The sequence below is a fragment of the Pecten maximus genome, chromosome 2, assembly GCF_902652985.1.
Source record: "Pecten maximus chromosome 2, xPecMax1.1, whole genome shotgun sequence".
NCBI classification, from domain to species: Eukaryota; Metazoa; Mollusca; class Bivalvia; order Pectinida; family Pectinidae; genus Pecten; species Pecten maximus.
This window is the reverse complement of record NC_047016.1, coordinates 14081852-14094364: the sequence shown is the minus strand read 5'-3', so window position 1 is coordinate 14094364 and position 12513 is coordinate 14081852. Positions and strand designations below refer to the sequence as shown.

The window sequence follows — 12513 nt, the reverse complement described above, 5'->3', positions numbered from 1 at the left end:
TGCTAAATATTTGTTATGATAAACAATAAACTTTAACATCTGTGCATATTTCCGAAATTGTCACAAAACAGGCCAATTCATACTCAGAACAGCTTTTCTACTGTGGTAGAAACAGATCACACAAACTCGTAGTTGTATTTTTTTCTTTCACTCTCGTTAGTTGTTTTTGCCAAGCTACCAAAAACAGTCGCATTAACTTTTTTTTAAACTTTTGATAGATAACTAACTCCACTGACAAAATACCATACAAAACAAGCACTCATTGTGTAACCTCTATTTATCAGCTGACATTGTAGTGTAAAGACGAGTAGAAGGTAGTAGCCGAGAACTTGTGTGATAAAACTACTCATCTACATTCTGTTAAGATGTGTCTAGATTCTGTGATTTCAAGTGGGAAAACGGCTGAACACGTTATTTGTCAGTTCTGGTCTCTGTAGGGAGCATATGGATACTTCATTTTCGAACAATATTCTCTGCAAATCTGACAGGAATATTCATGACAAGTTATGTCCAAATTTCAGCCACAATCGAATATAACGAAAGTTAGCATGATGTCTCCCTCTACTTCGTCGAACCTAGATGACAGACGTAAGCAATAAAACCAATTAGGCACGCTGACATCTCAGAGGCAATCAAATTTGTCTGTTACTGATCTAAACCCAATTTATTGCGTATATGGTTCGCTGGCTACTTGCCAACATATGTGTCAGATTTCCAAGGTGTCCTATAACGCAGAGAGCTCCTGGAGCCCGGGCATTTAAAATTTGTGATTGTGACATCCAGGATCCGGAACATAAGACGTCGACAGGAAGATTGTAGCAATCAATGATTGTTATGGTTAATTACTGCCTATCTAGAATTGCTTTATACTCAGAATATTATAGTCTCCATTTGCGGGGTAGGGGAAAATTGTACTCAACTCCAGTTGAACTTCTTTGTCATCAACAACGGTACATTGCTTTAGTAAGACAATCCGAAAATGGATCAGAGGTACTTAGTATGAATAATGCTTAAATCGTCTGTCAGATATATTGTTTGTGACATTAATAATTTACGCATCGAAGATTGGTCAGAAAAAAGAGAGGAAGAATTTAATTTGAAGTCAACCTACATAAGTATAGTGGAGAACACAACAGCAAACTTTCCTTAAAAAGATAATATCACGTGGATATCTGATACGATATGTCATGTATTTTGTAATACACTGTATAGACAGGTGGAATGACATATAATTACTTATATCGCTAGGTCTACAGGACATGGCCCTTCTTGTGTAATGGAGAGACAGTAGGATAATGGTGCGAGAATCCGTGATAAGTCAACATTGTTACATTATTGTACCTCGACATTTGTAACACGTATATTCCTACTCACCGTAGCTGTAGACCATGATGCCACCGAACACCGCTCCACATCCGCGGCCGAGGCCGTGATGAAGTCCCTGGAGGATACCTTGAGCGGAGGAGCGCAACCCCGTGGGTATGGCTTGTGTGATATAGGAGCAGCACGCCGCCCATACGGCTGCATGGGTCAAGCCTGTAAATAAGAGACGTCGTCTGTTTAATCTATTGTTTCAAGTAAGTTAGTCTCAGAAGTCATATTAAACAGCATTTCTCACGTAAATGTCTATCAATGATGACCACTATACATTAACAGTTTCTTTGTCGATATTAACACAATCCAAACCCCTTGTATATAGTAATATGAATGTATACATATTTTCTAGTATTTCAGTCTCTGGCATTCTTAATATATATTTACTTCATAAATATAACTGTTTCTGTAATATACTACTTTTTAAGTACATTTTGTATATGTATGTAATAGGGTCATATATTCAATGATACCTAATAGTATGTATTGCTAATAAATAGTTTTGTTTATAAATATTATTATTTTAATCATTATGTGCTATTATAATGATTGTCATTTATTGAATTACTCAGTTATATTAGAAAAACGCTTTTACCTGCGCGCGAGTATTATATCGGCGTGCGCGTTTCTTTGTATTCGTAATGTACATGTTTATGTGTGTGCGCGTAAATAGTGGTCACCGACAGACTGGACATGTGACAGTTCTGACGGACTTTGACGAAGGTGTTTGATTGGTTGGATTTTGTTTTCGTATGTTTATTAAATGTTTCTTTGTGTTTGGGCAGTTTTGAATTTGCCGTGGTAGACGGTGGTTTACTGGTTTGTCTTGGTTTGCCCGCTATATATGTTCATCATGGGTAAGTTAGTTTTATTTGAATTCATTTGTTTTCCCCGTGTGGTTGACATTCATGAGTGATCGAATGATGAATTAGTGTTTGAATGATCCATTCAATAATGTGTTTTATTATATACGAGTATACTATTCTGACATGATTGTTATGTTGGAATGAAATCATATAATCTTATCAGTAAAGCAATCATCACGTATTTGATGTGATATATATATTTATATGTATGAGTTATCATGTATGACATTCGGTATGGTCTTTTATTGTAGTTTATATAAAAGGCGATTCTAGACTGTGACGTACTAGGAGTGTGTGCCTTTGTGCAAATCAGCATTGATACACGATACGTGTTGTAAGTGTATTGTTATTTTTACTGAATATATGATATATATTTGATGTTCTGATTTAAGATAAATCCATATATATATATATATATATAAATATTAAGTAAAGTGAAATTATATCATTTCGCTTGTATTAAATGTAATTTGTCTAGTGAGTGTGAGTTCCGTGTATGTGATGTGTGAGTAGAGATTATATATTTTGTATCTTTGTATGTTTCAGAATGATTTATGTAGTTATTGAAATCGTCTTCAATAAATGTGAGAATTCAACAATGAACCCTGCGGTGTTGTCTTTAATCTGACATCTACATCCGCTACATGTATACATATGTAAATATCTAATTTCTAAAGCAATATCAACATTGCATACACATCATTAGCATCTTCCACAGTCATGTCGTCGTTCACAAACATCAACACAACGCTAATTGTTTGATATGTTGTAGTTGTTGTACTAGTTAATTGTAATGGTAGATGTTATATCTCGATACGTGTATCTCCACAAAGCGTGTAGACAAAGAATTGATTTCCGAAAACCATGGGCAATAATGCCGAAAGACGCCGGACATTAGTGTCCAAATCCACCGTCACCATAGACATATATGTATACAAAGTATTGTAACGATGCAAAGGACTGATGGAATTAAGAAGCAAACGATAATGCAGGGCCATAACTCTGTCTGTAATGTGCATGGCCCGTTTTAGTGCCTAATTCCAATTTATATAGCAGTATAAAATAGTGCGGTGCTTGATGAAGTTTTGATTTGAAAAGGCTATGTCCGGGTAGGGAATACAAACAAATAACTCTGGTTAAAGATATTTCAGGTATCGTTCCATATATACCTTCCCGATCCAGATATGTATGTAGGTATAAAAGGTAAGAAAATAACTATATAAAGAACTTACAGTGCTTTATATTCTTTTCCCATGAAATATTCCCCAGTAGCTCAGTTCTCTCACAAGCTTTTCACTTTTTGTTGGTAATAAATTTGACTATATTTAGCGATTTCACTCCAGCTTTCCAACATTTGAATCAACACAGATATAGAAATAAGTAAAAGTTAAGCTTAGTGCATTTTGCTACTTATGCTGAAACATTAAAAACATTTTGCTACTGATGCTGAAACATTATAAATATTGTTCATCCTTCTTCTGAGCCTTTACCCAATGGTTGTACTTCTGGAATCTCCATGAAATGACATGCACATTGATTTTCGAGATTCCATCAGTTGCTAAAAGTCGTCGACAATAGAGTCTTTGAATCTTATGTTATGGGATCTCAATTTCAGCTGTGGTACCGAGACACGCAATCATCAAGAGCTGTCATAGTAATAACAAGGTGCGACTGCTAACGATTTCTAAAATAGAGATAATTACAACAATCGTCATCCAGAGCTCGCTATTGCTATCTATAACGATACCAGCAGTTAACTAACGGAATCTCTGCAGTTTCTTGGAGCTTGATGGGATGCCATTCAATATCTGCAATTTTGGTGCTTCTTGAGGATGGAATGATGTGTTATTAGATATAGTAATCGATAGTATGATGCGAAGAATATCATTTTGTGATTCTATTTTAATTCCAAATAATATTTTGTTGAGGTACTCTATGGTTAGAAGGGACTATTTCTACCTCATATTAGTTCATTTGACTGCTTTTCTACTTCCTGATCCTAATCAAAATGACTTTCCTATCCTCTTATATAAGTCTTTATGATTACATTTCCAACTACATAACCTAATCACTATGACTTTCCTATCCTCTTATACAAGTGTTTATGACCATATTTCTACCTCCTAATCCTAATCACTATGACTTTCCTATCCTCTTATACAAGTTTTTACAAACACTTTTCTACTTCCTGATCCTAATCACTATGACTTTCCTATCCTCTTATACCAGTCTTTATAACTATTTTTCTACCTCCTAATCCTACTCCACTTGTAGCTATTATTTCTACAGTCTCTCCTGTTTATTCATCACATAAGGTCATGGTTGAAATATTCGGTATTTGACTTATGGAAAATGGTTGTTTTAGGATGTAGCTCCTCAATTTAGGAAAAGATGTGGCCTGATAATGGACAACACACTTTGCAATAGACCGTGTTCCAAGAAAATCACAATTTCGATTCAACAACACCGCATATTATCTAATTATGCGATCACCACCAAAAACACAATATTTCTGACTCAAAAAGATATAAAGAGGACAAACTTTAAACCATATTACATGTTATAGATATACTCGTGGACTCCTGAAAACTACTAGGAGAGACCGAATGTTCTAACGCACATTCATTTAAAGTATTACCGATTGAATTATGATGTCAACTATAATACTTCCCGGTAATCATAGCCCGCATCTCTTTCTAAGTTTGTCAGTAGTCGACTTGTATCTCGTTATCCAGTGTTTTATGATAATTAAACACCACATCGGTATATGTAAGATGTGTTAACCCTTCTCCTATCAATGTGGTCGTGTATACTATCAAAAACAAGCTAGCTAAGACAAGTGTCTTAATTTTGGAAACAGAAAAATTGGGAGAAGGAAGTTTCTCATTCAGTCATCGTTAATTCCTTTTGTTTTACTGATATCTAGGAATAATTATTAGTTCCAGTGTATACTTACCTTGGACAAACTCGAAAGGAAGGACCCACCATGGGCTCTTCAGCCATGATATGTACATAAACCGGACAACGTTGCCAAGTAACCCTGCGTACATAACCCGTATATGTCCTGAAAATATAAGAAAGTACATATAGTTCAGAATAATTTCCTGCAATTAATTGTCTTGTTGAGTTCTAAGCAAATGTTCTATTGTATTAACGCAGATTTACGTCAAGACCATTTGGTATGAAACAGACGGTTTCAGGATTTCCTCAATGGCGGAAATGCACTCTTTTTGGCAAATAAGGCAACATCAATGTTCTCCCAAATGGTTGTAATCTCTGTAAGAACCAGAACAATGCCGATGGGATTTTGTCACAGACAAGCAGTAGGTTTTAGTGCGCAACCTATACTTTTATTCTAATGATATATATAAGTAATGTTATTCCATGTGTAACTAAGAATTTATATCAGTAAGTCCCCATAGTGGGAATCCAGATTAAAGTGTCTACTGTATTCCAAGGAACATCTTGTTATGACTATCATGTAGAAAGAGGATAATCATATTTGTGCATACTTTGTTTCGCTTTCAGTATCAAAAGTATGAAATAACACTGATTAACACGAGTTAACACCAATGACCCAATCAAATAACGTTAGCAACGAGACGATGTTTCATAATGTTTGATAATGCTTTGCGACACAGAACATCAATGTTCTAGACCAGGACCCGCGCTGGTTCTAGAGAGGGGTTAAAGAGGCCATCTACATCTCGGCATCTAGACCCGCACTCAACCAAGACAGGGGACGCTACCATCTACCACCGGTCTACGCCAGCCTGATTCACTCACATGACTTAGGGTTACAAGACTTTGTGTTACTGGTATTTAAGTATGCTTGATGTCCGAGTTCAACGGCTGAGAAAATTAACCCCTTTAGTAAGAAACTGCACAAACATGTGAATTTACAAAAATGATTTTATGGATATGGCAAAAATATTCCAGACTGATTTACTCTGGTGAAAATACCTATATTTTAACGCCTACCTCCTATATAAATCTGAACTGATTACTTCCCAAACCAGTAAAATACAGACAGAACAACATCGACCAGTCTGGAGCTCAAGATACCTGCTGTGTCGAGTACACCATGTCTGTGTTAACGTCATGGTAACCATCATGGCGTCCAAACCAAAACAATCGAAAATATTATCTAGAAGTATAAGGCAACACTCTCAACTAGCTGTTTTTGTCACAAACTAAAGTGTGTGAATCCTGCCTTGGTGGCCAATTCACGCCGAGGTGGTCTTTCTGAATTGTATTTGATTAACATTCAACGCCTGGTAGAATTGGGAGCTATATAAATAGATATATCAATACTCTCGACTACATCCCTGGTAAATTATCTGTTCACCATTTCATTTAGAAAAGTGTGAAAACATACATTATATGAATTAGAAAAACTGTACAAAGAGTAACAGCGAAATGGACGAAGAGAGGTCAGCTTTGAAAGCACCAGTTTTATAATTAGCAACATTGAAAAACAGGAGATAAAAGTACCGTGATTGTTGTAAATGTCTGGACAGAAGCCGCACTGGAAGTTGAATTATCTCTATATATCATTTGTTCCATCACCAACAACTGAATCATTTGACTGCCTTTGAGTAATAACTAGGTACAACCTGCGTTGTAAAATAGCCTTAGACTGACAATACTGAGGCTTCAATATGAGGAAGTCATTCCTAGAATATGCCTTCGGCAATCCTGATTTTTCAAAAAGATTTTCATCAACGTCTGATAGCCACATATTTCTCTAAAATAATTGCTTGTTCTTTATAATGAAGCCAAAGTCGAAGCTGTGACTCTTCCATCAAAAGACCGCAGTTGGTTTCCGCCGCGTGCTTTATTTATGTGAATGCACCAACAATGAATCTTGTGTTTCTAACTTTGACTTGTGACAGACACATATCGTTTACAGTCGGGTACTCTACAACAGTAGTGCATCGCAATCAACACGATTGATGATGATGAGGTCTAAGAAAGTGATGAAGAGAAACAAAAGTATCGATTATGTAGAGAGAAACATTGCTTGTGTCCAGCTGTCCATCTCGATTAAACCATTAATCAGATCTGCTTAATGATTTAATTGATATTGCCAGAGAGACTGCATTTTGGATAAAAAGCCAGAAAATGAAAACTATGACGTAGTCGATAATATGGCATCATGTGTTATTCGACATTTTAAATGATCCATTGGAATATAACAATAATTAGTATTGTTAAGCTAACACCTTAAATGATCCATTGGAATATAACAATAATTAGTATTGTTAAGCTAACACCTTGTGTCTGTACTCGCAATATGCATTTGTTCAGCTGAACATGTATTGTACGCCATTGTGTGACTTTTAATTCCTACAAATTAAACTGAACAATGACACGCTACACTTTACATACCCTACACACCTACTACGCTACTTTAGACTGGTCATACAATTATTATCTTTGTTACATTAATTTTACTCATACTCAACTCATCTGAAGCACTAGTAAATAATCATTAACATTTCATCTGTTATTCCCTTGATTCTCTAGGCTTTGGTTATTATTCGTCCCATTAACAGCCAGGGTCATTTAAGGAAGTGCCAGGTTTTGGAGGTGGAGGAAAGCCGGAGTACCCGGAGAAAAACCACCGGCCTATACGTCTGTACCAGGTAACAGTCCCTCGTTGGATTCGAACTCGCAACCCAGAGGTGGAGGGCTTGTGATAAAGTGTCGGGACACCTGAAACACTCGGCCACCGCGGCCCATGATTGTGGGCTAGACTGGTCATACAATTATTATCTTTGTTACATTAATTTTTACGAGAATTATCATCCACATAGGCAATCAAAGGGTTCTGCCTTCCATATACACACATCTCTCTGTAACTTTACAAATGAACGTGTCCATCTCGCTGCAATCTTCCATCTTTCTAAAAAAAATCCCGCCTGCACACGTACATCTATATGCAACCTATAGTATACTTGAGGACTTCTCAATGCAGTACCGTTAGAAAAAGCATGCCTTAATTATAGCTCTATGGGCCATCTTGCAAGTAAAACGTGTGAACTAGTTTTGGAATGGTACGGAATCTCGCATACCTGTGATCTTGTTGATAAAGATAAAAGGGATCGTGCGACATCATAAGGTTCAATTTTCCGGTATTGATTATGGTGAAATCTTCAAAGCACAAGTACCAACCAAATGGTCATGTTTTATGTCTGGAATCAATACAATGGCTGACAACAAAGCTAAAATTTTGTCCCGAAATATTCCGAGAGTGCAGCCGTGTGTATCGAGAGCAGATCTTTTGAACATAGCTATAAAGTAGCAACTAGTGAAAGGATGCTTTATCATGAAGCTACAACTATTCGATAAACGGCTCGCAAACTCTATTCTCACCGAAAACACAAATGTCTACACCACCATAGATGAAGGAGCGCTGTGAGAAAAAAGCAGAGCTATCCATAATTTAAAAAAAAAACAACAAAAAAACAAATAACAAAAACAAAAACAAACAAAAACAAACAAACAAAAACCCATATCTATGCCATCAAATGAAAGAATTTTTTTCTTTGCAGTAAATTGGAAAAGATTAAAAGACTAAACTAAAATGTCTTCACATAATGTAGCAGAGGGTCAGTTCTGGAGTTCATGAAACAGTTTTTAATACAGACACCTGATGAGGTAATCTGTGTAGTTTCCAACAAACAAAGCATTAATCCAACATATCGCCTTCAAAATTGGTATCTTGATTTGTAAAGGAATTTTAACGAACCGAAACTTGGTTTGCTGCATGCCGAACGATCGATCACGGCAATATAAAATCGACCTAATTGCGTTTGCCTGAAATCTGTGTTTAATAGCTAATTACTCCTACCTTTAGGTAACAAACACGTGTAACTGCCACATCGCCTTTTTATGTGCAGATATGGACATACGGGCAGAGGGATCCCGAGATTTATACACCCCTGGCACGATATCGCGACGTAACTCGGATCCAACCCTGCCGAGCTGTAAACAGCAAATCGATAAAGGGAGATATCCAGTTTATTGTTTATTTATATCGTAACACTGTACTCAGTAAAGTCTGAGATCAAACCTTTGCCAGATTGTTTTTCTCTCGCATTGTTGTTTAATTGTGTTAAAAGTAAGTTGTTTTTTTCATTTAAGAAGAAATCCCGTTTCATATTTGGTCCGGGGTGCACATAATGACTACAGTACCTGTATCTCCTACAAACGATGTCTCTGGGCCAATATCTAGAGATGAATGTATCTATCCCCTCTGTTCCATTGCAAACCAGTGTTGGATATGGTTTTATGTCGTGACCCACAATGTTATATCCCAATCATCTGACTAATTGAATCTTAAATGGGTCTGTTCTGTGGACAGGGATATCGCAACTCGAATGTAAGAGTTTGAGTTTGGTCAGCGCTAGATTTGCCGTGGGCTGGTCAGTCAAACTCTTACACGAAGGCCGATATATCCCTTTCCATTGAACAAATCCATGTTGGATTATTCGTTTCACTTAGAAAAAACAAATGACTCTCATATCAATCTGATTTTCCAAAACGATGTGGCCGATTACTATCAAACGAGCATGTGTCTCGTCGCGATTAACGTCAAACGAGCATGTGTCTCGTCGCGATTAACGTCAAACGAGCATGTGTCTCGTCACGATTAATGTCACACGAGCATGTGTCTCGCCACGATTAATGTCAAACGAGCATGTGTCTCGTCACGATTAATGTCACACGAGCATGTGTCTCGCCACGATTAACGTCACACGAGCATGTGTCTCGTCACGATTAATGTCACACGAGCATGTGTCTCGCCACGATTAACGTCACACGAGCATGTGTCTCGTCGCGATTAACGTCAAACGAGCATGTGTCTCGTCGCGATTAACGTCAAACGAGCATGTGTCTCGTCACGATTAATGTCACACGAGCATGTGTCTCGCCACGATTAATGTCAAACGAGCACGTGTCTCGTCACGATTAATGTCACACGAGCATGTGTCTCGTCACGATTAATGTCACACGAGCATGTGTCTCGCCACGATTAATATCAAACGAGAATGTGTCTCGTCGCGATTAATACCAAACTGAAACTTTGACGCTTCGCACTCGTGAAAAGTATCCATCCCACTCGATGAAATATAATTGTTATTAATCAAGAAGCAATGCATATCCTTAATCTCTATCCTAACAACAACGGGGTCACTCTGTGAAGTATGTCGTAAATTCCAGTATGAAAAACAGGATGCCTTGCCAATTTTATGCAAGTGTACGTTTGTATATGAACCAAATACTAATATCTATTTAATAACGAATTGTAAAATAATTAGATATCATAAAGAAAAATAAAACATATTATATCATTCATTATATAGTATTTACAAATACTCTCTCTATGTATATATTCTATATTTTCCATACTTGACTAATAACTGGATACTAATTATTTGTTATAAATGTATAATGTTATCGACAGAACTTTGATATAGGCTTAAGCCTGATGTTTAATCCAATTGTTTATCAATAAAATATGTTGAAATGTTGAAATGAAATGAACCAAATCAATACAATTTATAAAATGTATTACTACGAATATAATCGATGCCACTTCATGATGTTGACTGTCATTTCATACGTTAATGTGGCACGTGGAAACAACATCGCGATAAGTTGTGAATCAGAGAGTGGTGTTCCTCTCTTCGATTTCATTGTCGATGCAATGCACGAAACAGTAACTATATAAGAACATTTCTTTGCTTAATATATCAACGGCTTCATGGTTATGTTTGTGACCTATTTGCATTCATACAAGATTTACAAGAAACTCTTGTAAATTCTTGTATTCATACAGACATGACGTTTTGAAAATAACTTACAATTTATGTGGTTATTGTTGTATTTATATGTCCCTGTATTCCTATCAATATATCAATATACAAAACAATATTCTAAAACAGCGTACAGTGGGATTGCATATTGAACTTAAAGGTTTGTAGTACTGTATATGTATACAATAGAAATAATCTAAAAGATATTGACAGTTTATGGTACAACTGCAATCTTGGTTTTCTAATTAAAAGTATGATGCATGAGATGCGTTATCGTAAATGTAAGGATTGATTAGGTATGCACCACCGTCAGAATACACCCATTTCCTATCCCATCTCAAAATATTGTGAGAAGATATTTCTTTCTTAAAAGGGAACCCCCATTTACTTCTGGGTTTGCCAGACTTTTATTAGTAAACGTATAGATTATAGCTGTGGTATCGGCTGAGATATATTTGATAGTTAAATACTCTGGCAGATTCCCAGGAGCTTTCACGCGAGCCAGACGCTTCATTATACGTTGCCCGAACATGACAAGTATAATGGTAGTGTGCCACCTTAAACTGCAGCAGCAACTCAAAGCGCATGCGTATGTTTGATATGGAAACCCAGAAGCATACGCTTACATTTATGTAAAATGTTTAAACGTTTTATTAGAAATAGAAACCCTTTACACTTTGGAAACATAACGCTATTGTAAACGTCGGCTAGTATCCTTTTGTCGACTGATCAAATTCTAAGATATTTTACGATATGTCGATGTATTTTGTTCGCTGTCATTTTTTTTTTTTTTTATCTCTTTTAAACTTTTAATTAAAAAAGCGAGCAAGGACTCCAGAATACTCCCTTCACGTAGATAAGTTACTAATCACTCCCTTATGTATGGCTATCCTGTATTATATCGTGGCTCTCAGGTCATTTTACCCGAAGTAAACTGGTAACATGAAACTTCATTCCTATTACAAGCAAACCCTCCTCCAAGTGTTCACGAAAAATTGCAATGATTAAGCAAACCAGCTAATAATAACATACAAAAATCTGCGTCCACGTATGAAATATTAAAATGGACCATCTCTTTTTCCCCCTGATAACCCTGAAACATCACCTGACACATAACGTGTAAATTCCAGAGTGGGGAGAGAGAACAGGAACTGTTAACACAACATGTCATTATTGCATTGCATTGTTTTCATTTTTCTGCACTTATGTACAGTTTTGGATAACACATGATGTATGATCTAAAGGATACTTAGTAACACACTGGTCTCGCCTGTAGCCCTAGTAAATATAGAATATATCCCAGACAGAAGTTTCCAAGGTAACATTCGAAGAAGCTCCCAAAGGGGGCTTATTCGACAAGGAATTATGTGATAATAAATAACGAAATGTTAATAACTTGCCAAATACTTAAAGACTGAATAATTCAATATGATTTTAAAATGATACTC

At 36.4% G+C, this 12513-nt stretch overlaps 1 protein-coding gene across 1 annotated transcript in view; it reads right to left on the bottom strand.

Annotated features, from left to right (window-relative positions):
• Positions 1-12513, bottom strand: part of LOC117318432 (major facilitator superfamily domain-containing protein 6-like) — a 52666-nt gene that overhangs the window by 10754 nt on the left and 29399 nt on the right. Inside the window, 2 exon segments of the mRNA XM_033873424.1 lie at positions 1375-1536; positions 5197-5304. Coding sequence (XP_033729315.1) covers positions 1375-1536; positions 5197-5304 — 270 coding nt within the window.